Source organism: Leptinotarsa decemlineata, unplaced genomic scaffold, assembly GCF_025532065.1.
Source record: "Leptinotarsa decemlineata unplaced genomic scaffold, Ldec_3_MD MMD2_tig00000026_RagTag_RagTag, whole genome shotgun sequence".
Lineage (NCBI taxonomy): Eukaryota > Metazoa > Arthropoda > Insecta > Coleoptera > Chrysomelidae > Leptinotarsa > Leptinotarsa decemlineata.
The window spans coordinates 2,457,812-2,485,704 of record NW_027412539.1 but is presented as its reverse complement, the minus strand read 5'-3'; the positions used below and the strand labels follow the sequence as shown (position 1 = coordinate 2,485,704).

Below are 27,893 nucleotides of genomic sequence, written 5' to 3'. Positions count from 1 at the left end.
ACTGGTATGAATCTAACATTCTTATAATACCCTAAAAACAATGAAAGTTTTCTTCTTCTCACAAACTATTAGGAATTTCTTTTTTCAATAATCCATACCAATGAATTTGTTCTCCTCAAACACATTCTCGAATACAATAACCTAATTAGGGTTTAGTGTGTCAACTAGATATCGACGTTCAATTTAAAACGAATTTGTGACAATAAAAATGTACCAAGCGGCACAGGCAATCAGCATACGCATATATTAATTAAAAGATGCGTTAATACGATCAAAATCCCCCCCGCGCTCCCGGATCCTAGATAAATAGTTGCGCTAGTTCCACACAGCTGATTAGTCCCGGCCCAGAAACGGGGCGCACAATTTTAGGGCTACTTTGCCCAGTGAAAGAGGTTAGTTTTTTTTTGTAACGTGATTTTTGTGAACGGTTTGTGATATATCTTTCATGTTAGCGGAGGTGATGTATTACTCATTTTTTATATACTCAAATTAAATGAATGTCTTTCGTAGTTCGTGAGAAATATACTTAGTAATAATCTTTCCTAAATAGAAACTTTTAATGCAGGGGTTCCTCAGGGTTCTGTATAAGAGATGTCTATTTTTCTCACATGCATCAACGATTTTCCTTTACATATGAAATCAAACTTTAGTGTTATATGCTGTTGATTTAACATTGGTTAACAATTTTAGCAACAAATAAACTGTTTATAGATATACAAAGTAAAAATGAAAACTTGCCAATGATTGTGTAACATACGAGTATTAGTTTAGAGTATTAGATTAGTCTATATAGTCTTCTTGAAGGAACAAAACTATGATGATTTGAAAGGGTTATAATTTTAGGAGTGATTAATTTTTTGGGAAAGAAAGTTTTTGGCTTTCTACTACTCCATCTGATACAAAAAAATGGATGATAGAATCTTCCAAAGCTTATTCCGTGACATTCAAAATCGTAATTCATGAATGAAGTGTGTGTATTTTCTATAATGTTATCCAATTTGGTACAGAAGAGCCTTAGGGCAAATGTCTTAAGACGAAACACGTGTATACCAGTTAGGGTGACAGTGTTCCATGTGAGTACAATTTATTACCATTCATTCAAAGTAGAACTCATGTGAATGATATCTGATTCGTATTCCTCCACGAATGTTTGATATACAAACTGAATAGAGAAAAGTATCTTCTGTATAATTCAGTGTTCATATAGAAGTATTTGTTTCGAAAGAATTTTTTCTTTCGTGTAATTCAATGTTTATATGAAAGTAGCTGTTTCAGGAGGACTTTCTTTCAGTTTGTGTCTGAAAGTTACTTCTTTGCATGATCTACACATCCATGTATAGAGTTACTTATTTTCAAATTGATTAATCCTTCCTTTCTTTGGAAGATTCTATCATCCATTTTTTGTATCAGATGGAGTAGTAGAAAGCCAAAAACTTTCTTTCCCAAAAAACTATGATGTTACTGCGGATAAATTAAACACAAAACAGGACATAGTGAATTTTTCAGAGTCTATCAAAAAACTCCTTCATGTACAAACATTCAACTCCACAATAAATAACCTATTGAAATTGGGAAATGAAAAGTATACAATGTATTGAACGAATAATTGAGAAAAGTCCTAGTTAGTTATTATCACATTAATAATTCAAATGTTTCAGGAATGATGTTTGCTTACTTGATAAGTAAGACACAAATAATATGAATGTTTTCAGATATATATATATATATATATATATATATATATATATATATATATATATATATATATATATATATATATATGTTATTTCAACAGTATTTTATTTATATTAAAAGCTTTTCCACTGCCATATAGCATAATGTAACAAAGATATCAATTTTTTATGAAAATTAATTGAAAACTGGGCGTGAATTATATTACAAAAATAGTAAACAAAATAGTCTGAACATGTTTTGTAGTAGGTAGTTATTTGTTTTATAGGAATTGTATATTTTATTTGATTTATATAAGTAAAAAGTATATAATCAGAAAAAATCGTTGTGGGATATTTTTCATCAACAGACTTGAATGAAATTGAACTTTTAGTTTTTAACTAATAAAAACATGAAAATTCACCACTGGCCTTTTTTATCTGATAAAATTAATATTATTTTCGAAAAGAACACTAGAAATATCATTTTTGAGCCACTGTTGAGTAACATTTGAAAAGGTGGGTTATATACAAATTTCCATCAGCTATCATCAAATTGACTTGTTTACTATTCTTGAACAATAATACTTTTCTCATTCGGAAACAAACGTTGACAGAATCAGTTAAAATTTCCTTTATATGTCCTACTGTTTGACTAGTTATTATCTGGAACGCCACTTAGATAAAAAATGGAAATACAATCTAAAAACACGAACATGAGTGTTTCAAAGTTTAAATAGCTTTGAGGTTTTTAAAAAAAAAATCAAAGCATTTTTTGAATCATTGAATACAACTAAAAAATAAAAAAAAATGAAAGGTAATAATGATAATTCTGTTGATATCAACATGATCGCATGCCATAAACCAAATGGTTAAAGTAAAGCAGTTAGTTCATCAATAAAATGTTAAGAAGGTAAATTTTACGCGACCTTTTCTCTACTTTCTCTTTGAAAAATTGCAAAAAATCAATTTAGTAGTAGCTTAATGACATTTTGATACATGGCTTAAAATTTGATATGGAACAGTTTTTTAAGACAGTCCAAAATACCATTTCTAATTTTTTTTTGGACATTGAATAACAATGGAAATCGATCTTATTATTTTCAGTCGTACTCGAAGAAAAAATTAAATGAATTTCCAAACGTTGATGGAAATCTAAATATTGTTTAAATTATTATTGATAAAACTCATTTCAATAATTAATTTCAGGTATTCTTCAAATTGAAAATATTTGGAACCTGACAAAGTTAATCGTGTACAGAGGTCAAGATTATTATTATTCTAAAAATTGTAAATTTTTGACATTTATGTCCAGCTTCTTTGTGCGGTTGTCTAGACAGAAGAATACGTTTCAAAATAATGATTGCATGCTATTTGAAACATTAATTGAAATTTGAACGAAAAAAAAAACAACGACACGCGGTGTTCCCAAGCGGTCACCCATCCAAGTACTAACCGCGCCCGACGTTGCTTGGCTTCAGTGATCGGACGAGAACTGGCATTTTCAACGTGGTATGGCCGTTGCATGCAAATATAGCGAACTATAAAAAATCTGAATTGTTACTAGTCAAAATCTTTTTTTCTACGGTTGCTACGAAAACAGCAAGCGTGCAGATACGACGAACTGCCTAAATTGTCCGTTCATGATATTAACGATTCAAATTCAGATAGGTTCAACAAAAAAATAAAGTTCTTGACTGGTAATTTCTGCAATACTTATTTATAAACGGTAGGTAGGTATGTTGATCGTAGACCCAAAGGTAAAACCGGAAACAGCCTTTTTCAAACTATAAGAAAGGAAAATATATCAGGCAAGTAGCACGGCTCCGCAAGTATCGATTTTTTTAAAACTTCCTAACCCAAAAGACTATACAAGAGATAGCTTTTGAATATCTTCTGCTACCAGACTCGGCGATATATTAAAAATTGAACGGCATGGAGGATGGCGTTGCAGTGCTGTCGCGGACGGATATAGACGACTCGATTGTATATAAATTAAAAATTGGTAAATCACACACCGAAAAAAATTTTGTTTTCACAGGAAGTGCAGAATCCAGAAGATCGTAATACTCTACAAACATAACAATGACAGAGAATTCATTCAAAAAGCCAGATGAACCAGCCATAAAATGTTCAAACATATAAGCTCTATCATAACTTTAATAAAATGATATAAATAAATTGATGTCCTAAATGTTATTTATTTCAATAACACTTAATTTTTCAAACACCTAGTGATTTTTTGTGTAGTTAATATCAATATAGCTTTTCCATTCTTTCGCGATTCAATAGGTTTACAAGCACTGCAGATACAGTGAGAAACAAAATTATGGAATAATTTTTTTTCCAGAATAGGCGACTTTGTATACAAATTTCGAAACAAGTCGATTTTGGTATTAAAATTATTTTTGGCATGTATAACATACTTGTGATGCACAGTTTGGGAACTTTGGTGTGGTGATGAATATTACTGGAGTTTATCCCAACACCAAACAGTTATTTTAAACACCTCGACCCGTGTTTCAATTACCAAGTGATCATCTTCGAGACGAAGATTAAACTGAGTTTAATCACGTGTTTCAATCACAAATGATCATCTTCAAGAGGAAGATTAAATAGCTCATTTTAAAGATTATTCAATTATTTATTCAGTGTTATAAACATTAAATAATTATTCATACAGGGTGGTCAAAAAATAGTTAATTTTTGAGTCGAGTTAATTTACATACAGAATATCTTTTACTATTGTCAGAAAACAGAAAACCAAATAAAAATTGCTTTTCGCTTTAATTAATTGTTGAAATTGCCATGTACCCGCCTCTTGGCAGTTACTGAACCGACGACGACAGAAAATCTACAAGATTTAAAAATTTGACGGTAATTTATAAAATGAGGAACTCGACAAGAATAATCGACAATATTCAAGAAGAACGTCGTCGTTTGTTCAATAACTGCGAAGGTGGATCTAACTGATTTGCTATGAATGTACTTTTGAATATAACATACTTAAATAAATAATCCATTCTATTCTATCAGTGCAAGATAGACCTATCAATATCATCGACCTAAAGTCAATGATATTCCATAATTGAAAATCGGAGACTAGAGAATTTCGGATGACGATTTTAATTCTATTATAATTATATATGGCACATAATACAGTGAAATAATACAAATCAGAGTCATTAATATCAATATAAATTCAAATGTTCGTAACGAAATTGTTTCAAATCTATTAGGAGCAATGAATTCTTTATAAATCACCAACTCCGTCCAAGTGGCCTATAAATGAATGGCAATTATTTTAATTCCTCTGCGTTAAATGCTATCCATTAGAACGGATTGGGTCAAAACATAGAGAAGATTCATATGACAATATCTACAATCTAGGACACTTGAATATTATTATGAACGGATAAAAAACACTGCTTTGAGAATTTTCTAGTTTCAATTGAGAAAGACAAGTATGACTTTGGTTATTTGAACAGTAATGATTTTGAATTTTTAATAAGTATTGGTTTATTTATGAATTCAGTTATTATTAGAATATCACTTTTGGATTTTAAAAATCAATTTTATTCTGTCTAATTTCGATTGATAAAATCAAAAATGACTTTTGTATTGTTTTTTTTACAATATTTACTACATAATACGACCTTCGATTTTTTTCGTGGAAGTTGACGCTCTACAAAAATTCGGCATTCAAATGATAATGCATACGAAATCTCTAGAAACGTCATAACTATGACAAAATGAGATACTAACAAGGCCGGATTTAGGGAAGTGCAGGAGGGGCTATTGTCATAATGGGGTTTTTATGAATATCGATTTTTGTAAATTGTTAACTGTCAATTAGATATCAAGACAAAATGAACATGAACCAGATGAATGAGCAAAAAAAAGACTTTATGACATAAAATTCAATAACATATTCATAACAGAATATTCATGTAAGAGTATCAAAAACGATTTGAATGATTTTTTCTAGACGGCCGCAGATGACTGCTTGGTTCTTGACGCTCGGAAATCTAATGTTTTATTGTTTGGGCCTAAGTTGAAACGACTTGATGTACGTGAACATATTAATATGAGGATCAATGGTAAATCATTCAAGCTGGTTGAGGAAGCTGAAAACCTTGGAGTGACCCTGATCAATTTTTGACATTCGAGAAACACCTTGATACAGCGAGCATATGCTTCATTGAAATCAACATAGGATGCTAGGAGACATATTTCAAGGAAACTGAAAATAATCTTATGCGAGTCTCTCATTCTATCTCATTTTAATTATGCGAACATTATGTGTTCTCATGTGTATATGCACCGTGTGCACATAACTAATTGTTATAAAACCGAAACACAAAAACCGCAAAACTCTTGCTTTAGGCTTATTCATGGACTGAAAAGTGGTAAAAAAATATCTCATAATTTGAAGGATGTCGATTAGCTGAATATAGAGAATAGAAGTTTAATTCAGGCTGCAAACATTTTCCATAAAATTATCACAACTCAAAAGCCTTCTTACCTCTACGGCAAAATTATTTTTTTTAATGACAAAACACAGGTACTATGTGCCAAAGTAGCGATTCACGTTGGATTTGAATCGCTGGAAATTCTTTTGGAAAACCGTTCTCAGGAAGTTTATTCCACATGAATGCAGTTCTCCAAATGAAAGAGTTTTTCAACAGTGACGTTCGAGATGTACTGAGTTGAACTTCAAAACGATGAGCAGCCAGAGTCCGTCCCCTATTTCTAATATGTACCGCTCTTGGTGGAATCAAATGTGCCAAGTCACTTGAATACCATCCGTGGAAGTATCTGTAAAAGAGAGATGAATCTCCAACCTTTCTTCGATGTTCCAGACTGTCAAGGTTGCAAGTGATGTTCGTGTCTCCAATTAGAACGATGATTCTTTTGTGGATGGAACCAGCAGCCTCAGGGTACACTTAGGGGGGATTAGGGGGGAACTCCGTACATGAAAACAATACTCCAAAGAAGATCTGATCTGAGCTTTTGAAAGCATCAATAGTTGCTGAGGTGTGTAAAATTTTCTGGTTCGGAATAGTGTCCCAAGCTTTTGAGAAGCAGCCTTTGCAATTTCAGCGACATGAATGTGCCAATACATATTGGTGTCCATTTTAACCCCCAACAAACTTATCGAAGCACAAAGCAGAACTGTCTGTCCTGGCATTGTTATATCCGTTTTGGAGACATTAATTTTTTGGAGAAAACCTATGCCTGGGTTTTCGTGGGATTGAATTGAACCTGATTACTGTCACCATAATTTAAAATCACCTCCAGGTCTTCATTAAGGTATGCAATCTCTTGCTGCCGGTGAAGATGTTCATCTTCAGTGAATGCCCTAGAATCCAAATGGAATGACGAGACAAGTGCGCTATCGTCAGCAAAGGAATATATTGGATTTATGTTTTTTTCCAATGAGTAGTTGATATACAATAAAACGAGTTACATTTAGAGGAACTTTGACACCACCTTTATGTAAACCTGAATATTTTCGAAGGTGGTTTACTTATCGGATATGACGCTTATACAATGATTTTTCAACTGATATCAAATCAGCTAGGTTTAAGAATTTCAAATTTAACATTTACTTTAACACTTATCACTAACTCATTCCAGGCTTTTCAATTAGAAGATTTTTCCCGTTTTTATCTTCTTTAAGGATCTAACATTCAATATTTTTGTTCAACTCGTGACTTTTTTCTTTTTTTCTGATTGCAATGTATATCAGTTCAGAAATACTTTCAGGGGTTGAGTGGAAGAACAGCTCGGTAGATGGATTTATTCAGAAACCGAACTGAACTTCGTACTTTACTTTTTCAAAATTTTATGTTTTTTCAAATTGTATGTTTTTTTTTGAAACATCCGAAATAATGAAGACGTTTATCATTATTATTATTAACCACCGAAGAGTAAGCTGGTCGGGCCCTGCCCCCGAAGGCGGGAAGGTACGCCAGCATTATTAACCAATGATTACTCTCCCCACACCGTGGTGTGAGTGATCATTGGGTCCGAAAATCGTCTACCCTAAGCACATTATTATTATTAATATCATTAATAGAAATAATTTCAGGATAAACGATTTTAAAAACTCATATTATCATAGCAACAGTTCCCAAGATATTTGAATTTTTTATGTGACGCATGATTTCAATGCCAAATGTGGTAGTTCATTTCACAGCAGCTTTGACCTCCCGAAATATTTCAATTTTCATATATTTACATGAAAATATGGGTGAACTGTGAAATCACCAGATGTTTTCGATTGCTGAAAGTCTTTCAAAGATGATTTTTGTCATTTAATGCCTCTAGAATTTGTAGTCTATCATCATCAGAGCGGATCTTTTTTTTTAGTTAACGAAATTAACTGGATCACTCCACCAATTGAATTTTTATCGAAAAATAGTTTTCTGTTGCCAATTTGAGATCCTCACATTTTTTACCTTCTATCGAGGTCAGAAGAATATTGAATTTGAACAATGTTGAATAGAAAAGAGTTGTTTTGGGGGTACTTTTTCTCGAAAAAGCCAAAGACTAATAAAACAGTTCATTTCATATTTTCAATAGCTTTCCAGAAAAATATCAATGAATCATTTCCATGATGATTCTGGAATTTTTTGCTTTTAGTAAAACCAAATGAGCTATACTCAGTATTATTTTGTGAGCTGTTTATTATAACCTCAACCGTTATATTGATAATAATAATGATCAACTTTATTTAGTATTTAAGCTAACATATCAGGCGAAGTTTAGCTATAGCTACTCTTACACTAAACTTAATATGCATTATAAGAGAAAGAAAGTAACTGGACAAAACAAATAGATTGTGTGATGAAACAAATTATATTAGAGGTATATACCAAGCAACATAGTTCATAATAGGAATTTAATTCTTTTGATTACATATTGCATTTTGCCTTTAGTTTCTTCTAAAATGTGGATTTTGAGAATTGCATGAGATCTTTAATGATCGTGTTGTGAAAAAATACAGCTAGAAAGGAAAATGATTTTCCGAAGATGGCTGACGAATGACGAGAGATGTGTAGGTTTTGGGTGGTTCGAAGATTGAAAGAATGGAGTCCTAATCTCTTTGTCAATTTATTGAATAGAGAAGCAGGTATTTTAGATTTCAGTACTGAATAAGTGATGTTGCAGCAGTTATATTCCCTGATAACGGACATTGATAACCAACGAAGGTTGGCACGATTGGGAAATATGTTCAAATTTACGTATTCCTAAGATGAAGCGAACACAAGAATTTTGCACTCGTTGTATTTTAGATTGATTAGCCGATTCCAAGAAGGGACCATAGACAGGGTCCCGATAATTAATAATAGAAAGGATAAGCTTTCTAGGGGACAAGCTTGGTCTATGTGGAAAGAGAAATTAGAGAGTGGCATGCGATTCAATCATAAGCTGTTTTACATGTGCGTTAAATTTCAATCTTCATCGAAAGTGATGCCTAAGTTTTTTGCCTAAGTCAACCGATTTGAGTATTTGGTCACCTATCTTGAGTTTCTCATGATCTTTATCATATTGTCTTTGGTCCATGTTGTCGAAGAACATGAAATGGCATTTGCCAGGATTCAGCTTCAAATTGTGTTTGTTCGATAGGGTGTTTATAACTTCAAAGTCATCATTTATTTGATTTTGGGATGCTAAGATATTATTAGATCTGGTACTATGATATAACGTGAACGCTGAGGTACTCTTTTTTCATCGCCTTTAGAATTTGAAGAGGCAAAGTACTGAACGTACGTAAAATAATTTCATTAGGAAATCATTCGTGCGACTGTTCACAACGTAACTGTTCACACATTTTTTATTCGTATTTTAATATGATTATGATATTACTTTCATTGCCGAAATGGAAAATTACCTAGTGAACAGTCACATGGATGAATTTTTATAATGTAACTTTTTAATGATTTTTTCCTATTCAAATTCTATAGATGATGAGCAGGAGAGAAGGTATGATAACTAAGGTTGTGATAGAAAAATATCCATCTTGAAATAAAAATCTATCTGTTTTTGCATTTTTTCGTCAACAAATGTGTCTTTTATTTGTTGTCATTCAAGATGTTTCGATTCCTACAGGCATCTAAATGTCGGATGTCCTCATATATTTACTTTTTGGCGGCTTCATCCCCACAGCTTATTTTGTAAATCCCAATCAATTCTAGATTCATGGTTAACTTGCTAATGAGCAAATTTTAAATGGAAGTATGAGGAAGAACTATTTTTATTGTGTTGTATTTTCAAACATTGACTAGTTTTATATTGTTTTCTACGAGTGTTGTAAATGAATGAATAAATAAATCAATTAATCATTTGATTTTGTGTATTCGTATTGAGAAACTTTGTTTATAACGTGTTGATCTTGTTGCAGAATGAAATACGACCGTTATATTTGGGTGGCGCTAGTAGCGCTCACCTTTCTGGGAACCACGTCAGAAGCTAGATCGAGAAGAAAATCAAAGAAAGTTGATGCCAAACCACAATCTGATGACCCAGAAGCCGCTGTAGTTCAAAATCAGCAACCAAATGACAATTACGACTATGGAGAAGTCGATCCTGATTATACAGATTACTACTCAGAAAGAGAGAGTGAAGGAGGAAGTAGATGTAAGTCTACTGAGAATGCAAATGCTTTTCACCATCATTCACCTATTTAAGTGTCGATTACTAGTGTCTCTCATGGGAATCAAATTCGCATATCAATCCTACTGAAAACAGTTTCGAATACGGAATTAATAAATAATTGAAATAAAGTAGATATATGTGACACAAAGTATAATCGAATTCAAATTTATAAAAACCATGGTCAGATGTTATCATTACCATTAAAAAATGGTTGGAAATTCTCAATAAAAAATCATTGTGACTGCCGTAACATCTCTCTAATTGCAAGATTTTCAATTTATTTCGGAAGACTTCATCTTATACAATATGATAACATTATAATGAGGAGACTTTTTGAGTGGGATTCTCAAGAGGTTATTGAGGCGTATATTGTGCAGTAGCAGACGCTATCAAACCGATGTCTTTGGATAGAGATGAAAGAGAGCCTTTCATTAGAACCTTCGCCAAAATTCAACCATGTTACGGGACAGGTGGATCTTGATTTCAACAGCTCGTTCACGTTTCTTGAGTAAACTTTTTGTATTGAAGTTTGTCTTCCGGATTTTGCCATGTAATGTGAATTTCTGTAAAGACCTCATCTCAATATCAAGGTAGTTTGACGCTTTGTGCGAAGATGAGTTTAGGTTGTGCCTTTCACAGATTATGCCTGGAATGTGATTAAATGATATTTTGGTATCAGTTGTGTTTGTGGATCAGCGTAGGGTTTCGTTCATAAATATTTCAAAATAACATCGCTATGTCATAGCCCAATATTTCTATTCCTAATTTGCATAATTCTATTCAAAGCATCACCAACATCAAAACCCATAACTACACCTCAGCCTCTTGACGAGAGACCTCGCGAAGAAACAACAGAAATCTTCGTCCAACCGGAAGATGAAAGACCTACAGCAGCACCAACTGGTACTGTGGATGTTCGTGTCATCCCACCTAGACCCTCTCCGGAAAGTAACGTGGTACCTTTCTCTTGCAGCCAGGATGGAAGGTTTTACCAGGATAATGAAAAATGGACCGTAGAAAAATGCACGGAATGTACTTGTCTTAATGGAAACATAGAGTGTAAGACGGATGAGGTCTGCCTAGGAGCGCTGAGACCTACGAGGGAACCACATGTTGACGTAATACCTCTTCCAGGTGAGTTTAAATGAAATATGTTTAAAATGTGTTTTTTCCGTTAACCAACTATGGCACACCTACGAACGACAACCCTCAGAAGTCGACACTTGTGCGAGCTGAGGACTAACGAGGTCTTACCTTTTAACGTGTGAATCCTAACACGGGTGTTAAAATATAAATTGGGTAATGTACTATTTTGAGAATTCACACACCGGAGTATTGGAATGCCATTTAAAACACTGTTTAAGGTCTTTCCCAGGATTTTGTTCCATGAAAGATGGGAGTTGACTATCTAAGATTTTAAATCAAATGCATTGAAAATTCACAAAATACTGAAACGAGTCTTATATATTACTAAAGCAAACAATTACTAGAAAAAACAGTACTTTGGTATAAGGACGACTAAAACATTAAACATTTTGACACATTATAAGTTATTGCTAAACTGAAAAAATAAGTTATTGAATATTGTTATTGTGATTGTGTTTCAAGTTTATTTTGCAATAAAAATTCACATATGAATTTAATCTTCCATATTGTATATCTATAACACGATTAAGGATCACATTTCTAGTAATTTTGTATAGTTCAGAAGAAGGGTTATTCTACGGTTTTTCGAAATTTACCTTCATTACCTACACATTATCTCAAAATATTCGTAAACTAAAAATTGTATTGAAAATATTTTATATCTTTCTCCAATTGAGAGGTCGACCGGTCATATTTCGAATGAGATCGAAGCTTTACTTTTTGTTCTAAAATTTTGATATTCGTGTACTGCCAACCTCGCGAAGAAACACCAGAAATCATCCTCCAACCAGATGATGAAATAGAACTTGTTTAGAGGGGAATAAAACAATTTTCGTACATTGTGATAAAACTAATAAACACTCCAAAGATATGTTGTCAAGCTCACCTTTGGTTTTTCAAAAGAATGATTATAGGCCTGCTTGCAATTTTCTTTCCTCTTCCTTTCTTCACTCAAACCACAAAATTTGACCTCGACTTCGACACTTTTCACTTTTCCACAATAAACATAACAGAAAACAATGACTTGTTCGGGCGTGTTTTCACTAACTGAATTCTACATATTTAATGATTTATTCATCTATCTTACAAGAATGACGTTGGGCAGAGTAAGTCAAATCATGAATTTAAGTAATATTCTGTAATGTAATTAATGTATTGTAATGTAATCATAAAATAAAACCATTACTAAAACTCGTGCGTTAACTTATTTTGAGTAGTGCCTGAAATTTAAAAATTTAAACACATTCTTTCTCAATCTCAGATTATCTGAGATTGCTTTGCTTCTTTGGATACAATTTTCGAGAAACATACCCCAAAGGCATCAATTTTCATAATTTAGTGTAAAACAACTATTATATGTATGACAAATGCTTTAATAGTGAAATTGGTTTGGTTCATGATAAAAATTAGGGATTGACCATCGAAATCGAATCTAGTGAAATGAAATGTCTAATCTAGTGGAAATTTCACAATAGAGTGTAATTTGGGTCGAAACGTCTGATTACAAATTGATAACCAGTTCATTTGTCCTACTGAGTTTTGTGAATTGATATTTTGGCAAGGTTTATGTTGCCAGTTTCTTCAAACCAGGTTTTACCACAATTAGTGAAATTTCTAGTCCAGTGGAAATCTCACAATAGAGTGTTATTTGGATCGAAACGTCTGACTACTAAATTCATAACCAGTTAATTTATCCTGTGGAGTTTTATGTGAGGTTTATGTTGCCAGTTTCTTCAAACTAGGTTTCATCATAATTCAGTATGATTGCCTAACATCTACAGATGATGTGGCCATATAATGAATATTTCAAAACTTTATTCAACAAACACTCAATTTTTAATCATTTCTCTTGAAAATAAAATCAGTACTAACAATCATTGCAATTTTTTCATTCAAAACTTTTGATTTCTCAACGATACTTATACCCTTAAAGGTCCAAGAGGTGAACATGGTTACCCTGGTGATCCAGGACGACCAGGAGATCCAGGAGCATCTGGTACTCCAGGAGTTCCCGGTGTACCAGGTCCACCCGGCCCACCTGGCCCTGCCCCTGATCTCAGCGCCTACTACCAACAGCTGGCCCAAACTCAAGGGAGTGGTGACAAAGGACCAACCTTCGAACCTTTTCAGTATCTTCAAGCAGCGGTCGGGCCTGTGGGATCCAGAGGACCACCAGGTAAGAAATTATTCTGCCAGAAATTCGAAATCTAGGAAGAATTATATAGAGGGTGGTTGAATAAAATAAATGCTAAATAGAGCCGGTCTAAAGAACTGTTTCAACATTTCAGAAACGGAAGATTATTCATATCTATATTGCCAAAAAAATGTAACAACAAATTCCTTACAAGTGTTACAAATATCATCATCAAAAATCACGCTCAAAAAATTAGGATCCTGTCTAAGAAAGAGGATACACATTTTTTTAACGAATGTTTTTATTTAGATTTAAACAGTAACTAATAATAGGGGAACAATCAATTGAAATCAAATAAACCAGAGACAGTTTTTGTTCATTTTTTGAAACGGTTTGAGCAAAGCTTTTTTTGAATACATAAAAATTTTCTACTGACATAGTGAATTGTTGAAGAAATGAGGTGAATGTTAAAATATCGCTGGCTACGTATACTCGCTTAGCGATTTTTTTAATTTTCTTATGTTAGTACAATCGTCTGGAACATAGTTTCAGTTATTTATCATGTTCAGTTTGTTGATGAGAGTCATAAAAGTTGAAAGTGTTTTGCATATTCGGCGATTTTTTGCTATTGAAAAAAATGGATCAAAAAATTTTCTGTACAAAAACACATATAAACACTTGGAATATTGACAGTAGTATACGGTGATCGTATTTTGAGTCAGAAAAATGTTTGCAAGTGGTACAAGCTTTTCACAGAAGGTCGAGAAGATGTAAATGACGACGCTCGCCATGGACGCTCCAGCACAGCAACAACCGATGAAAATGTTGATAAGTGAGAAAAATTGTTATGGAGAATCGTCGAACCACTATTACAGAAGTTACTGAGGATATCGGTCATGACATGAAATTTTTTCAGAAATTTTGGGCAAGAAGCGTGTGGCAGCGAAGTTCGTTCCAAAATTGCTGAATTGTGACCAAAAACCATCACATTAGCATCGGTCAGGAATTGTTAAATGACGCTAATGGCGATGCAGATTTGCTCAAAAGGATCATAACTGATGACGAATGATGGGTTTACGATTATGACATCGAAACCAAAGTCCAATAGTCCCAATGGAAGAGCCCAAGGGAGCAAAGACCAGAACAAAACACGCCAAGTTCGATCAAATGTCAAGATTTTGCTCCCTGTTTTCTTCGATTACTTTGGCGTAGTTCATCAGGAGTTGTTGCCACATGGTCGTACAGTCAGTAAGGAGTATTATCTTGAAGTTATGCGACCTTGCGAGAAGTAATGAGAAGAAAACGGTATTGTGAAAAAACAATTTTTGACTTTTGCATTACAATAATGCACCTGCTCACTCGTCATTACTTGATCGTGATTTTTTGCCCGAAAACTTTACCGTAATCATACCTCAGCCACCGTATTCACCAATCTGGTCCCCTGCAACCAAAAAATGCATATCTAAACTGCTTCGAGGATTGTTGAAAAGGCAGGCACAAATGTATTATATCTGACGGGGACTACTTTGAAGGGAACAAAATAAGAATAGATGAATAAATGAAAATTCACCTAATTTTTTGAACAAACAAAGTGAATAGCCTTATTCTCTTGTCTTCATTATCCTTTACAGATAACTCTTCATAGCCGCTATAATTGCCAAATTTTGGTTTTGTTTTCTTTTTTGTACATGTGGTCGATACGTGTTCAATGGTATTCTCATTTGGATTCACTGAATTAGAGAAGAATTCACATTTTTCTTTGGTTCATATTTGCATCAATTCACTTTTTATTTCATTTACAGTTATCCCTGGTACACTCTGTATTCTGAAGTTTTCTTCCGGTTGTTGCCAAAAATGAGAATTCTTCATTGCAAAATTTTCATAATAATAACTCTCTAGATCATAATTTTGTGTGGTTTGGAGGTATTAAAAATAACGGTTTGGTGTTGGGATTAAGCTCCAGTAATATTCATGTTTGAACATGGCCAAACACTGCTCAGAATCATCAAGACGTTCTTGTTTTTGGTCAACAGTGTGCTCGCGCGGCACCCACTTTGGACAGAACTTTCTCATAGTTGAATCCAACACGTACTTTTGATATCTTTACAATGTTAGCAAACGCAGGCAACTTCACTTTTCGATCATTCAAAACGATTTCATGTTTTTTTTTAATGTTTTCTGGTGTTCCTGACTCATTTGGACGTGCACTGCCTTCTGCATCATCAGTATCTCTACCACCACGTTTGAAGTCAGCAAACCAACGTTGTTGTGTCTGAAGCGGAGTCCTTATAATACTTTTCATGCCATTGCTTCACTTGAACGGTATTTTTTCATATCAAGAAACAGTGTAAAATTGTAAAACACGAAATTGTTTTTGATCCATTGTTTTCAAAATAACAAAAGTAGTGTCACTCTTAGTACAATAACTAACAAGCTCATCAGTAGAATATCATGAAATTTCAATAGCTTTTTTTTGAAGTTTAGTACCGACTGAAAAAGCGGTAAATGCAATAAGACCAGCGCCATCTATGTGTTAAACCCGAGACATTTCAGCCCATGTAGTAGTATAATTTCAATTAATATGAAATTTCAGCATTCATGTATATATGCATATCTACTGTTTGATTTATTGGTTATTTTATTATCATCATTTGGATAAGAAATACCTTATGAGGTCTTCTGATCTTTTATCCTTATCGGATAATATGGTTTGATATTTCGAATTCTTGCGTATGATTATTTTCACTTTTCAGTTTTTGACCTCTTGCTCTTTCTCTCTTTCATTCAAATCCCGCAAATTATCTCCTCAGAACGAGTTTTGTCTTTGATTTCAACTGGTTTTGTACACTTCTGAATTCATCTTCTGGTTTAATCTTTTCTCATCTGAATCACGTAATATGGATAGGAAATGATCAGTTACATACTCCTCAATTTGACAAATGAAATATAATAATTTCAGTTGAACTGTCAAAGAAAACCCAACAAGAAATCAACAGTGTTCAAACTGAATAATATATATTCTATATTCTCATTTTATCATGCATTTACACCTATTACACGTGAGTGTTCTTGAGAGCATTACCATTAAAAGGAAAGAAAAATATTTTCTGGATGAACGCACATGGTTCTCTTCATATTATAGGACCGGCAGGACCAGCAGGACCCCAAGGTTTTCAAGGACCCAGAGGAGAAACTGGGGAAACAGGACAAGCTGGAATAGCTGGACCACCGGGTCCAAGGGGTTTGCCTGGTCTACCAGGAAAGGATGTAAGAATAATTATTTCCATCATAGTTTCCATAAAGTGAGAATATTGACTTGATATTTTTGAATAGGGAGAAAGAGGAGACGATGGAGAACCAGGCGTAGCTGGACCTCCCGGCCCAGTTGGTCCAAGAGGCCTGCCTGGTATGCCAGGTCTCCCTGGAACCAAAGGTCACCGGGGTTACTCCGGAATGGATGGTAGTAAAGGTGAACAAGGAGCTATCGGAGAGAAAGGATCACAGGGTATGCCTGGACAGATGGGACCTGTTGGTCCAATGGGTCCTGTCGGACCTAGAGGTGAAAGGGGTAGAGAGGGACCACCTGGACTTCCTGGCTTGAGGGGAATCGACGGAATAGCAGGACCACCAGGACAACCGGTAGAGAAAAATACAATTTCACGTTTTTTTGTTTGTAATTATCATTGATTTGCTTTCAGGGTGTTATCGGAAAACCTGGAGCACCTGGTTTCACTGGAAACCCTGGTATGAAAGGTGATCAAGGAGCTCAAGGACCCAAAGGAAGTCGTGGTTTTGAAGGACCACGAGGTACGTAGTTGCTTCAACTTATTGGAAAATATAGAACATATTTGAGACTGAAGTGAATATATTTCAAGTTGGAAAAGGATTCCAGTTTTAAAATTCAATTGAGTAAAAAAAAATTTGAGTTGCAAAATCAGAAGTCAACATTTCATTTCTACTCCTACCACAATGCTAACGCATCAAGTAATGGGCACCATCTAACAACTACCAATTCGGGTCGGTAATTCCAATTAAAAAGTAATTAGAAAAATAATTTCAACGAGTCCAATTTAGTCAATCTGGTGGCCACTGTGATTTTTTATATTTTGAAAAACTGCCACTCATGTTTGAAAATCATATATTCATGTAAATTTTTAATTCAGATGAGATCTATTTTATATCTCAACGATATTCCTAAAACTCTGTTAATTCGTTCGATTCATACTATAATCAATTATTGTTCAGGAGAGTCGGGCCGTCCTGGACAACCCGGTGAATCTGGTCCACCAGGACCAGCAGGAAAGGATGGATATCCCGGAGAAAAAGGAAGTATTGGCGCAACAGGTCTAGTTGGATCTCCTGGATTCCCAGGAGCTAGAGGCCCTCCAGGTTTAGCAGGAAATCCAGGACAACCCGGAATGAAAGGTGCACCTGTGAGTAATTTTTGTTCGGGGAAAATTTGATATATTATTATAAGTGACTGATAGTATTTGAAAGTTTCATTAATATAATTTAAACAAGACTACTTCAACATAGACATTCTTTCAACAGAAAATGCAATTTTGAAATGTCTTTTTTGAATTTTAAATACTGAGCACAAAAACATCATTGACGTACAATAGCATTTCGAAAAAGTTCATGAAAAAAAACCTTGAGAAGAACCATGCTGAAAAAAATATTTCAATTAGCCAAATTTCAAAAGTTGTCCGGCGACAAATTTCTTTGGGCTTCCATATTTTTTCTATTAGTTTATTTATAAGTCGAAATACCTATTCACCTACGCAGTTCTGCTGAAACATTATGTTGTATCAGATTTTTTTCACATTTTTATTTTGCCTTTAAGTTTCATTTCTGTTGGCATTAAGTTCTGTTTTGTTTTTCATTATTTCTTCTTTCTTAATTATTTTTTTTCTCTTCTGTATTATACAATATCTTTGCTCATCATATAATTCCAATAAGCAAGTTGTTTAGAATAGATTTTCCACAATTCTCATATTTTTTTATCTCCCTCCAAATTGTTCTTGTCATCATGAATTGAACTCATTTTTCATCATCTTGTATATTTTTGCTTTTTCTTCGATTCTGTAATTTTCTACAATTTCTTTTACTAAAATGTCAGTTTGTATCCATTTCTTTTGTTGAATTTTACTGTATCGAATACTCATTTCACATATGGATTTGTTGTTTCTACATTTCCATCTAATAATTTCACCAAAACAATCATTTTTCTTCTCTCTATATTTTCTATATCTTTTTCAATTTTCAGTGATTCACATGCCTTTGCTCTTCCCTTTCTTTGCTTTTATATATACTTTAAAAATATTCCATATTATCTGACTTTTTTGATATTCCAGTTGAAAAAATTGAATTCACCTACTGAAAAAAATATTATTCTTGGATATTTTTGTTTGGCAGCTATGAATGAATATTTTTTTCAGGGTTTGCCTGGAGACAGAGGTTACAAGGGCGATGCCGGCATAAGGGGTGAGACAGGAGCTATTGGGCCTAGAGGACTACCAGGACTACCAGGATCTGAAGGCAAGCGGGGAAAGAGAGGCATGCGAGGGCCTTCTGGACAAATGGGTCCACAGGGAGAACGAGGATTACCTGGTGTTAGAGGACTACCTGGTCCTGATGGAGCACCTGGTCCTAAAGGTTAACATTTATTGATATCAATATTTCTAAAAACGATTATGTATCATTATTATATGATGCTATTTAGTGAAACCATCTCATTAATGATCATGAATAGGTCAAGCTGGAGAAAGAGGATTGTTAGGCCCAGTTGGTCCGAAAGGATCACAAGGAGAAGCTGGACGTCCTGGTCAAACAGGACTACAAGGAATGAGGGGAATGTCAGGCCGGCCGGGACAACCTGGAAAGAACGGTTCCCCTGGAGAGAGGGGAATGCCTGGGCAAGATGGAAAACCTGGCGAACAAGGACCTCAAGGAATTCAAGGGTTACCTGGTCCTTTAGGTCTTCCTGGAGACAAAGGATTAACTGTAAGAATTTATCTGAAAAATCTAGAACCAAGTACTTATATTTATCTTCCAAGGGTGAAGCAGGAAAAGATGGCGAACCAGGGCCACCAGGTCCAATAGGACCAAGAGGGGATGTTGGGAAAGACGGACCAATTGGACCGACCGGACCTCCAGGGCCTGCTGGTATTGACGGAGAAAGGGGACCACCAGGTGTTGATGGACCACGAGGTTTTCAGGTAACTGTGCTTGTTACATTTCCAATATGTTGTCGCCTCTGTTGAACGTTTTTAAAAAATCGAAATTTTCATTCAGGGACTTCCTGGGGCTCCAGGAAATCCAGGATTGCCAGGAAAAGACGGCGAACCTGGCATCCAAGGAACAGCAGGAATTCCAGGAAATCAAGGTATCAGGGGTGAAAGAGGCTTTCCAGGCGAAAGAGGTCCAGTTGGACAACCAGGATTACCCGGGATCAAAGGATCTCCTGGGTCTCAAGGAATAGATGGCCCGCAGGTATATTTACGGAGTTTTATTTCGCATTCTGTATGAAAAGTAAAAAATATTTCTATTGTAGGGACTTCCTGGGCCCAGAGGAATGAAAGGGCACCAAGGTCCACAAGGTTTGATAGGACTACCAGGTTTAAGGGGTTCTCAAGGTTCTCAGGGTGAAAAAGGAGAACGGGGCTCATTTGGTCCAATCGGTCCCGAAGGTCCACCGGGACGTCAAGGAGAAAGAGGACCTCTTGGACCCATAGGACCACCTGGGCCTCCAGGGGAACCAGCAGCACCAGGTGAACCCGGACCTCCGGGTTTTCCAGGAGAACCAGGAGCACAAGGCGGACCAGGAGAGAGAGGACCAGCAGGACCACAGGGATCGCAAGGTTTTCCCGGACCTCCAGGTCTTCTCGGATTGCCGGGAGTAAAAGGAGAAAGAGGGTTATCTGGAATGAAAGGTGAACAAGGAAATTTGGGACCTGTTGGGAGACCCGGAGAACCTGGACCTCAAGGACCAATTGGGTTAACTGGTTCGAAGGGAGCAAGAGGAGAAGCTGGACCTAGAGGAGACGCAGGTATAATGGGACCACCAGGAAGGCCAGGAGAACCTGGACAAGCGGTAGGTTATCCAAAAAATAACAAACTTCAGAATATTTCAAATTCCATTTCATAACTCAGATAACGTTAAGTATCTAATTTTCGAAAGATTTCAGAACATTTACCGAATTTTTTGTTGGATTTTTCAGGGTCAACCAGGACATGCAGGATTGCCTGGGCCTCAAGGACTTCCAGGAATAAAGGGAGCCGCTGGAGAAACTGGAAGGGCTGGTCTTCCTGGACTTCAAGGACTCACTGGAGCACCAGGACAAGATGGACCCAAAGGAGACACCGGAGCAGAAGGACCTCCAGGTCCTATAGGTCCTGCCGGTCCACAAGGCCCATCAGGAGATAGAGGTTTACCGGGAATTCCTGGTTTACAAGGGCCGAGCGGTATGACAGGACCTAGAGGATCTCCCGGTGAAACTGGTGCCCCCGGAAAACCTGGGAGTGAAGGGCCCCAAGGTCCTATTGGTTTGAGTGGACCTCCAGGATTACCTGGACCTAGCGGAGATCAAGGACCAGAAGGACCTACTGGTAAGCCTGGACCACCGGGTATTTCAGGAAGACCTGGTGATAAAGGACCACAAGGACCTCCTGGACAGTCTGGCAGTACTGGATCTCCAGGACTGCCGGTACGTATTTTCAAGAATCATCTTTCAACTATATAAAAATAGATCGAATCAAAAATAACAACTATTATATCTGAATTGGCCGTCAAATTGTACTGTAACATTATCTTTTGAATATGACAGTCTGTGAGCTTCAACAATTTTATTACATATTCACGTAACACTTCATTGTGGGATCTTCACAAAATCGTAACAAGTGTTTCGCTAAACAATTAGACCTTTGGTGTCATTTGCAACGGCACCATCAGAAAATTCCAGAAATGCTCATACAATTAAAATGCACACTAATTTGAAACCGCGATTAAGTATAAATAGGACATAGCAATTACTGAAAACGCAAAATTTATATTGATAGACGGAAACCATGTTAGTTTTGTAATAAAACAAGAAATTTCAGGTCTACTTACTAATTGTTTATTTCAAAATTATTTTCAATTCAATGAAAAAATGCATTCATGCAGCGAAGAGCAAAAAATCCGTTTAGTCTTCTGCTAGCTGAAATTTTATTGATAACCTTGGAAATGAAATTCATGATAATCAGTTGAATAATTGTTTCTGATACTTGTATAGATACGGAGATGATGTCTCAGTCTGTTTTAATAGTACAGATAGAAGATAGTTGGGCAAGTTTGCCGAATTTGTCAATTCCATTCACCCATCAATTGAATTCACCACTGTAATGAAGGTAAATAATTCAATGTATTTTCTAGACTTTGACTGTCACTGAAATTAATAGTAAACATGATTTGGCAATTTTCTACAAACTATCTTATACGGACATTATCATACATAATTCTTCGACACATCCCTATTACCACGAAGTTGAAGCATTCAATAGTAAATAAAAATGAACTTTCAGTGCAGAATAGATTGGATAGATCAGGATTATATAAGTTGACTTGTGGTTCTTGTTCAAAACTTTATATTCTTTTGTCAAAGAATAAAAGAACATAGTAGTATTTTTTTTAATGTGATAACCAATTTCATATTTACAAACTATCTTTTGGCAAAGTGGCATGAGTTCCACGACTACGACGTGGAAAAAAATGATTTAAAACCCAACCAATTTTTCTCCTCTTTCAAATCTGTTTTCTGATGTGGAAATTGTTGATAAGTTTAATACATGTTTATTCAATGTTCAATTATACAAAGCAAAATTCAGGTATTATTTAGTCAGTAGGAATACACCTAAGGAAACTTATGTATAACGAAACACGTGTTCTGGTTTTTGAAATATTCAGTGTAAATCTCACTACAAAGTGTCATTTGAATACTTTATGGATCATCAAGTATTTGCCAATTCCATCTCAATTATATTACATTGATAGAAAGTAACCTCAAACAACACCCAATTGATTATTTTCTATCACGCAACATTTTTCTTAGGGCCCACCAGGACCAATCGGTCCAACCGGTCTCACAGGAGAAAGAGGACCCCGAGGAGAATCAGGTCCTCAAGGAACCGATGGCGCACCCGGAGAAAGAGGAAAACCTGGAGCTCCAGGCACAGAAGGTGCTAAAGGAGATCGTGGAGAATTAGGTCCTATTGGGCCAAAGGGACATCGCGGTTTGATGGGTCTTCAGGGACTACCCGGTTTGCAAGGACAACCCGGAGAAAGGGGACCACCTGGTGAACATGGCATGCCTGGAAAAGAAGGTGAAACTGGGCAGAGAGGACCTCCCGGAAGAGATGGTAGCCTGGGACCTCAAGGAGTAGCAGGACCACCAGGACCTAGAGGAGAAAATGGAAATGATGGAAGACCAGGACCACCTGGTCCAGCTGGTAAACACTTCATTTAATTTTATTGTTACTGATTGAACAATGATTTTCAGTATGGAGAGTATGGCAATGACAATTACAAATTATATCGAGAGATTATCTGTGAAGAAGAACATAGGTTTTCACATGAATTATTTCCATTCTCTTTGTTCACTCAATATGTCTCATCAAAAATCCTATAAAAAACAGAACCTTGAAAAATTGATGTTTATCACATTGTTATAAGAGAAAATGGAAACTTTGAATGACGAATTTTTAGAAACTTTAGAGCCGTTTGTCAACTTCATGAAAGAATTATAGATTCAGTTGAGATGGATTTAAATGAAAAATTTGAATGATGTTGTGAGAAAAATAATTTGATGGTTATTACAAAATTTCTACAATAATAAAGAAAAATTTTTCAGGACCCGCAGGACCGCCTGGTCCTCCAGGAGAAGGGATAGGATACGATGCTGCTAGCCTGGCAGCATTCTTGTCCCAAGGACAGAATAATCAGAAAGGACCAGATCCAATGAACGACCAACCCATCAGAATATTCGGAAAAGAAATTACTGAAGAAGAAACTCGCAATATAATAAACAAAGCTTATGAACAGCTCAAATCCTCTTTTGACAGACTGAAGAAACCAAACGGCCAGAAGAACTCGCCTGGAAAAACTTGCAGGGACATATTAGCTGCTTATCCAGAATCACAAAGTGGTACGTACGAAGAATATCAAATGAAACTTTTCACTATATGATTTCCTAATTTTTTTCAAGGTCAATATTGGATTGATCCAAATGATGGAGATATCAGAGACTCAATCCTAGTTTACTGTGATATGGAAAAAAGGGCAACCTGCGTTATGCCCAAACCAGATCGCTCACCAGAAATTCGTTATGAAGGCAGGGATCCTGAAGTTTGGCTAGGAGAAATAGAACACGGAATGCAGGTAAGCCTAAGGGAAAAAATTGCATCCATCGATTTTAATTAACATGCGTATTTGTCATTTCTAATTCAATATCATTTTCCTTCTATTTAATTACCCGATGATATATTCTTCGATATCCTGAAGATGATTTTCCTCATCACAGAATAAAAAACACTATTCAATAAAAGTTCTTTCAATGCTTATTTGAATAGTTTCAATTCAGAAAGAGATTTCATAGTCAATGGACATTTATTAAAAATCCTTCGGCCAATTATAAATGGATAATTGAAAAAGACATTTTTTAAAAGGTACATGTAGATCATTACGTTGTATATGTATTAGTTTGAACATGTTTTAAATGGAAGTGGAAACAGACTTCAAAAATAAACAGACATGGCAGAGTTAAGATTATGAATTCTTCAAAATAATTTTCACAACTGGTTGTACTTGACACAATACAACGAATATTTTTCTCTGGGAGATGAAAACGTCAACAAACAACATGACACTGCCCAAAAGATAGTATCATATCTGAAGCGAGATTCTGTCTGAGCATAGTTGTTGTTTCCTTGATAATTATCAAACTCGAAAATGCTCAATGAATCCTACTTTTAGTCGGGATCAATTTTTTTTTTGACAAATTATTTCTTTGACAAATAAATTATCAGTAACTATCCAAAACATTTTGTTCTTTATCTACAGTGTCAAATTAAAGACATCAATTTGATGATTGCCAATTTTGATGTCTATATTAGTTACCTGTTTTTGTTCATTATGAAAGTATACTGCATGTGTTTTTTCTGCGATAAGACGAAAAGAATTCCTACAGAACCACTAATAAATATTTGACAATATATTATTAGATTGTGTTTCTGAAACTGCACTCGCTTTGTCGATAGAATAAAATGTGTAGTGTACTGTTATGTAATTTATATATAGTAGAAATGAAACGGGCCCCAAAACAGATCTTTGTGGGACACCCATAGTAACAGAGATATGATTTACTGACATTCACCGATTTTTTTTTGTAATATTCGGAACAGTAACGTATCGTTGAAGTCCAGATAAATATAATTCAATCCACTTCAAGGACTGACCTTGATTACCAATTGCTGTTAGCTTACTATATAATAAAGTGTGATTGACACAGTCGAATGCCCGGCCGAGATCATGTGATGCAGATCTGAAAGCTTAGGATTTGTATAATGAACTATATTTATTTTAATAATATCGTTAATCTTGAAGAATCAAATTCGGGAACTATAGTATAATTTCATAACAGTAGGCACTGAATTCTCAAAAAAATTATTGCATTAAAACGGAAACATTATTGTCAAGGTTGCGATTTTATATATTTCATCATAATTTTTTTATCTGTTTAGTATAATTTCCGTACGTCACTGCAAGAGACAGACTAAAGCAATAACGTCAGTCATTTCTGAGAATTCAGTACCGACTATTTTGAAATTATAGTATAGACTAGGCAGACAACTGGCAAAATGTTCATGTTTTCAGTCATCGATATTCTATTTTATAATAATACCTATATAAATTTTCCTCAAGAAGCGATGATTATCATTTTTAGCTTCAAAATGGTTCATTCTTGCCATTAGCAAGTATGGAAAATTATGTTGTACAGATGAAAATGTGTTTTGATATATAGAAAATGCATTCTTTGTTTTACAAAAATATGTAGAGCCATACCAGAATAACCATAACATTTTTGTTTCCTTAAATAGTTAAAAAAGTTGAGTCTGTTAGGACATGTGAAACTTCTTTCTCAAAATGGACTCAATAATAACCTCCTCAAATATCAATATATTATTAATAAACACTCTTTATAAAAATCAAAAAAGTCACGAAATATAATTTCATAAAAGAATTGCTGAAATGAAAAGTAGAACTAAATCCGAAACAATCACTCTTCCCAAACACCAGAACTGTAACACTCTCCTTGACGTTCGTGTCACCAAGATGGCGTCTCCAGGAGATACAGAACATTGATTATAAGATAATAGTTGATATCAGAGTTCACCAAGAATATTCTCACAGTGTTGGTGCCCTTGCAAAAAAAAATAAGTTTTTCCAAATGACAAAAAGATCGTTGATTTTATTTCAGATTACATACAAAGCAGACAGCACCCAAATTGGTTTCTTGCACCTTCTGTCATCCAGTGCGACACAAAATATCACTTACCACTGCAAAAAGTCAGCAGCCTACTTTGACGTTACGAGACATACTTTCCGCAAAGGTATCAAACTGATGAGTTCCAACGATGTAGAAATAACACCGAAAGGAAAACTTCGATACGAAGCTATCTCAGATGAATGCAGGGTAAGTCACAAATTATCTTTGACAAGCGATACACCTTCCAAACTCATTATAAAATACCAACAGTTTAATATATTTGCCAGACACCAAAATCAAATTCGGGGGTATAAACTTTTTTAAAATTTTTAGGGGAAATGAGTATTTCGCTGCACTTCTTTGGAAAGAATGAAACAAAAGTTTGATTCAAAATGTATTTTACGGTTATTATCCATTGATGGTCCGAAACATTTGTGATCAGTTTTTTCTTGAAAACCATATTGATTTGGGTCAAATTCTTATTTTTCATTGCTAAGATCAACTATTCTTCTCTTCAAATTGTTTTGGAAAATTTTTCAAAATATACTCACAAAAGCTATTGGCCTGTAATTTTTCAGATCTTATCGCTTGTAAATATAGTATAGTATGACTGATAAATATAGGTTTCAATTCAACGGTTTAACCACAATGTTTTTCAATATGAACATATCTTTGGTAACTAAATATTCTTGGTCATAACATGTCTTTTAAGGGTTCCTATAACTTTTATCGTATCGAATCGTATCGTATCATATAATTATTGAAGGTTAGATCAACATATTCACTTTATATATTTTTATTATTTGGTGATATTTTCCCAACAGAGCTTGAGCAGAGTCAATTCCTTCATTTCTATGAAATGTGTTTATTCTTTAGACCATAATTCAAAAAGTCTCACTTTTCCTTTGGATTTCTTTGAGATTATTCAAATCTCTCATTGGTACATTAAGCTCTTTCTCTTTCAACCATTACGTTTACGCTTTTCAATTTTATACTCTATGAAATGTTCGTGACTATTTTTCCTTTTTTAAAAATCTGATGTCTGATTTCTATTTCACGTGATATAGAATTGAATCGGTGGTCCATCATTACATTCACGAATTCTACCTCGAAAATTAATTCAAATGAATCTACAAAATTTTAACATTGAATTTCATCCACACAATATGATGTAATGTATTTTAAAATCGAAAAACGTTGAAAAATGTCTAGAACCTAGACCCAGAGTTGCCCCATTATGTGAGGGTAATAGCCACTATCGTCAATAAACTCACTTTTTTATTTCAGTATCGCAAAGACTCTTGGGCTGAAACAGTGATCTCCTACTCAACGAACAAGCCATCTAGGTTACCCATTACCGACGTGGGTGTAAGAGATATAGGAGAACCAGATCAAGCTTTCTGGATAGAAATCGGAGCAGCTTGTTTCTCATAGAATCGGTCACGAATTCAAACTATTTTCAAGTTACTTAATTTTATAAGTACAGCCAATGATATGTCACTGCCTTCTTAGATGTGTTCATCATCCCAAAAATCATGACGTGTAAAATATGTTCATTCTTCTACTGTATATTTTGTAAGGGTGCTATTAGAATAAGTATATATTGTAAGTATAGGAAATATATTTTTGAAGAAGTTTTTTCGATTCTATACATTCTCATAATGTACTGTATCAAAGTTTTTTCCTGGTTTGGTGGCCATCGCCTTCATGTTGTGGGCCTTACGTTTCGTCTGTGACTGCGATCATAGTATAAAAAAA

At 34.9% G+C, this 27,893-nt stretch overlaps 1 protein-coding gene and 1 non-coding gene across 3 annotated transcripts; one reads left to right on the top strand and one right to left on the bottom strand.

Moving 5' to 3' along the window:
• Positions 1-203: 203 nt before the first annotated feature.
• Positions 204-27,771, top strand: LOC111502570 (uncharacterized). 2 transcript variants are annotated; one of them, XM_023156680.2, is made up of 19 exons: positions 204-392; positions 10,081-10,316; positions 11,121-11,468; positions 13,414-13,656; positions 16,757-16,881; positions 16,948-17,253; positions 17,313-17,421; positions 17,860-18,047; positions 19,053-19,269; positions 19,367-19,617; positions 19,671-19,832; positions 19,909-20,106; positions 20,168-20,707; positions 20,835-21,320; positions 22,704-23,100; positions 23,502-23,795; positions 23,856-24,028; positions 26,127-26,342; positions 27,423-27,771. In XM_023156680.2, the coding sequence occupies exons 2-19, from the start codon at positions 10,082-10,084 to the stop codon at positions 27,567-27,569; spliced, it is 4,635 nt and encodes a 1,544-aa protein (XP_023012448.2). In that variant the 5' UTR covers positions 204-392; position 10,081; the 3' UTR covers positions 27,570-27,771. The 2 variants fall into 2 exon arrangements, with proteins under 2 accessions (XP_023012448.2, XP_023012449.2); XM_023156681.2 differs by having other exon boundaries at positions 334-457.
• LOC111502582 (5S ribosomal RNA) lies at positions 3,078-3,196 on the bottom strand. Its single transcript, XR_002721743.1, has one exon. It is a non-coding gene; the product is annotated as a 5S ribosomal RNA (ribosomal RNA).
• Positions 27,772-27,893: the final 122 nt, after the last annotated feature.

Excerpts from the sequence above, each read along its gene's own strand:
- LOC111502570 (XM_023156680.2), top strand. The coding sequence starts at position 10,082 with ATGAAATACGACCGTTATATTTGGGTGGCGCTAGTAGCGCTCACCTTT. Across the intron at positions 13,657-16,756 it reads GGGATCCAGAGGACCACCAG|GACCGGCAGGACCAGCAGGA; the intron begins GTAAGAAATTAT and ends TTCATATTATAG. Across the intron at positions 18,048-19,052 it reads CCGGAATGAAAGGTGCACCT|GGTTTGCCTGGAGACAGAGG; the intron begins GTGAGTAATTTT and ends TATTTTTTTCAG.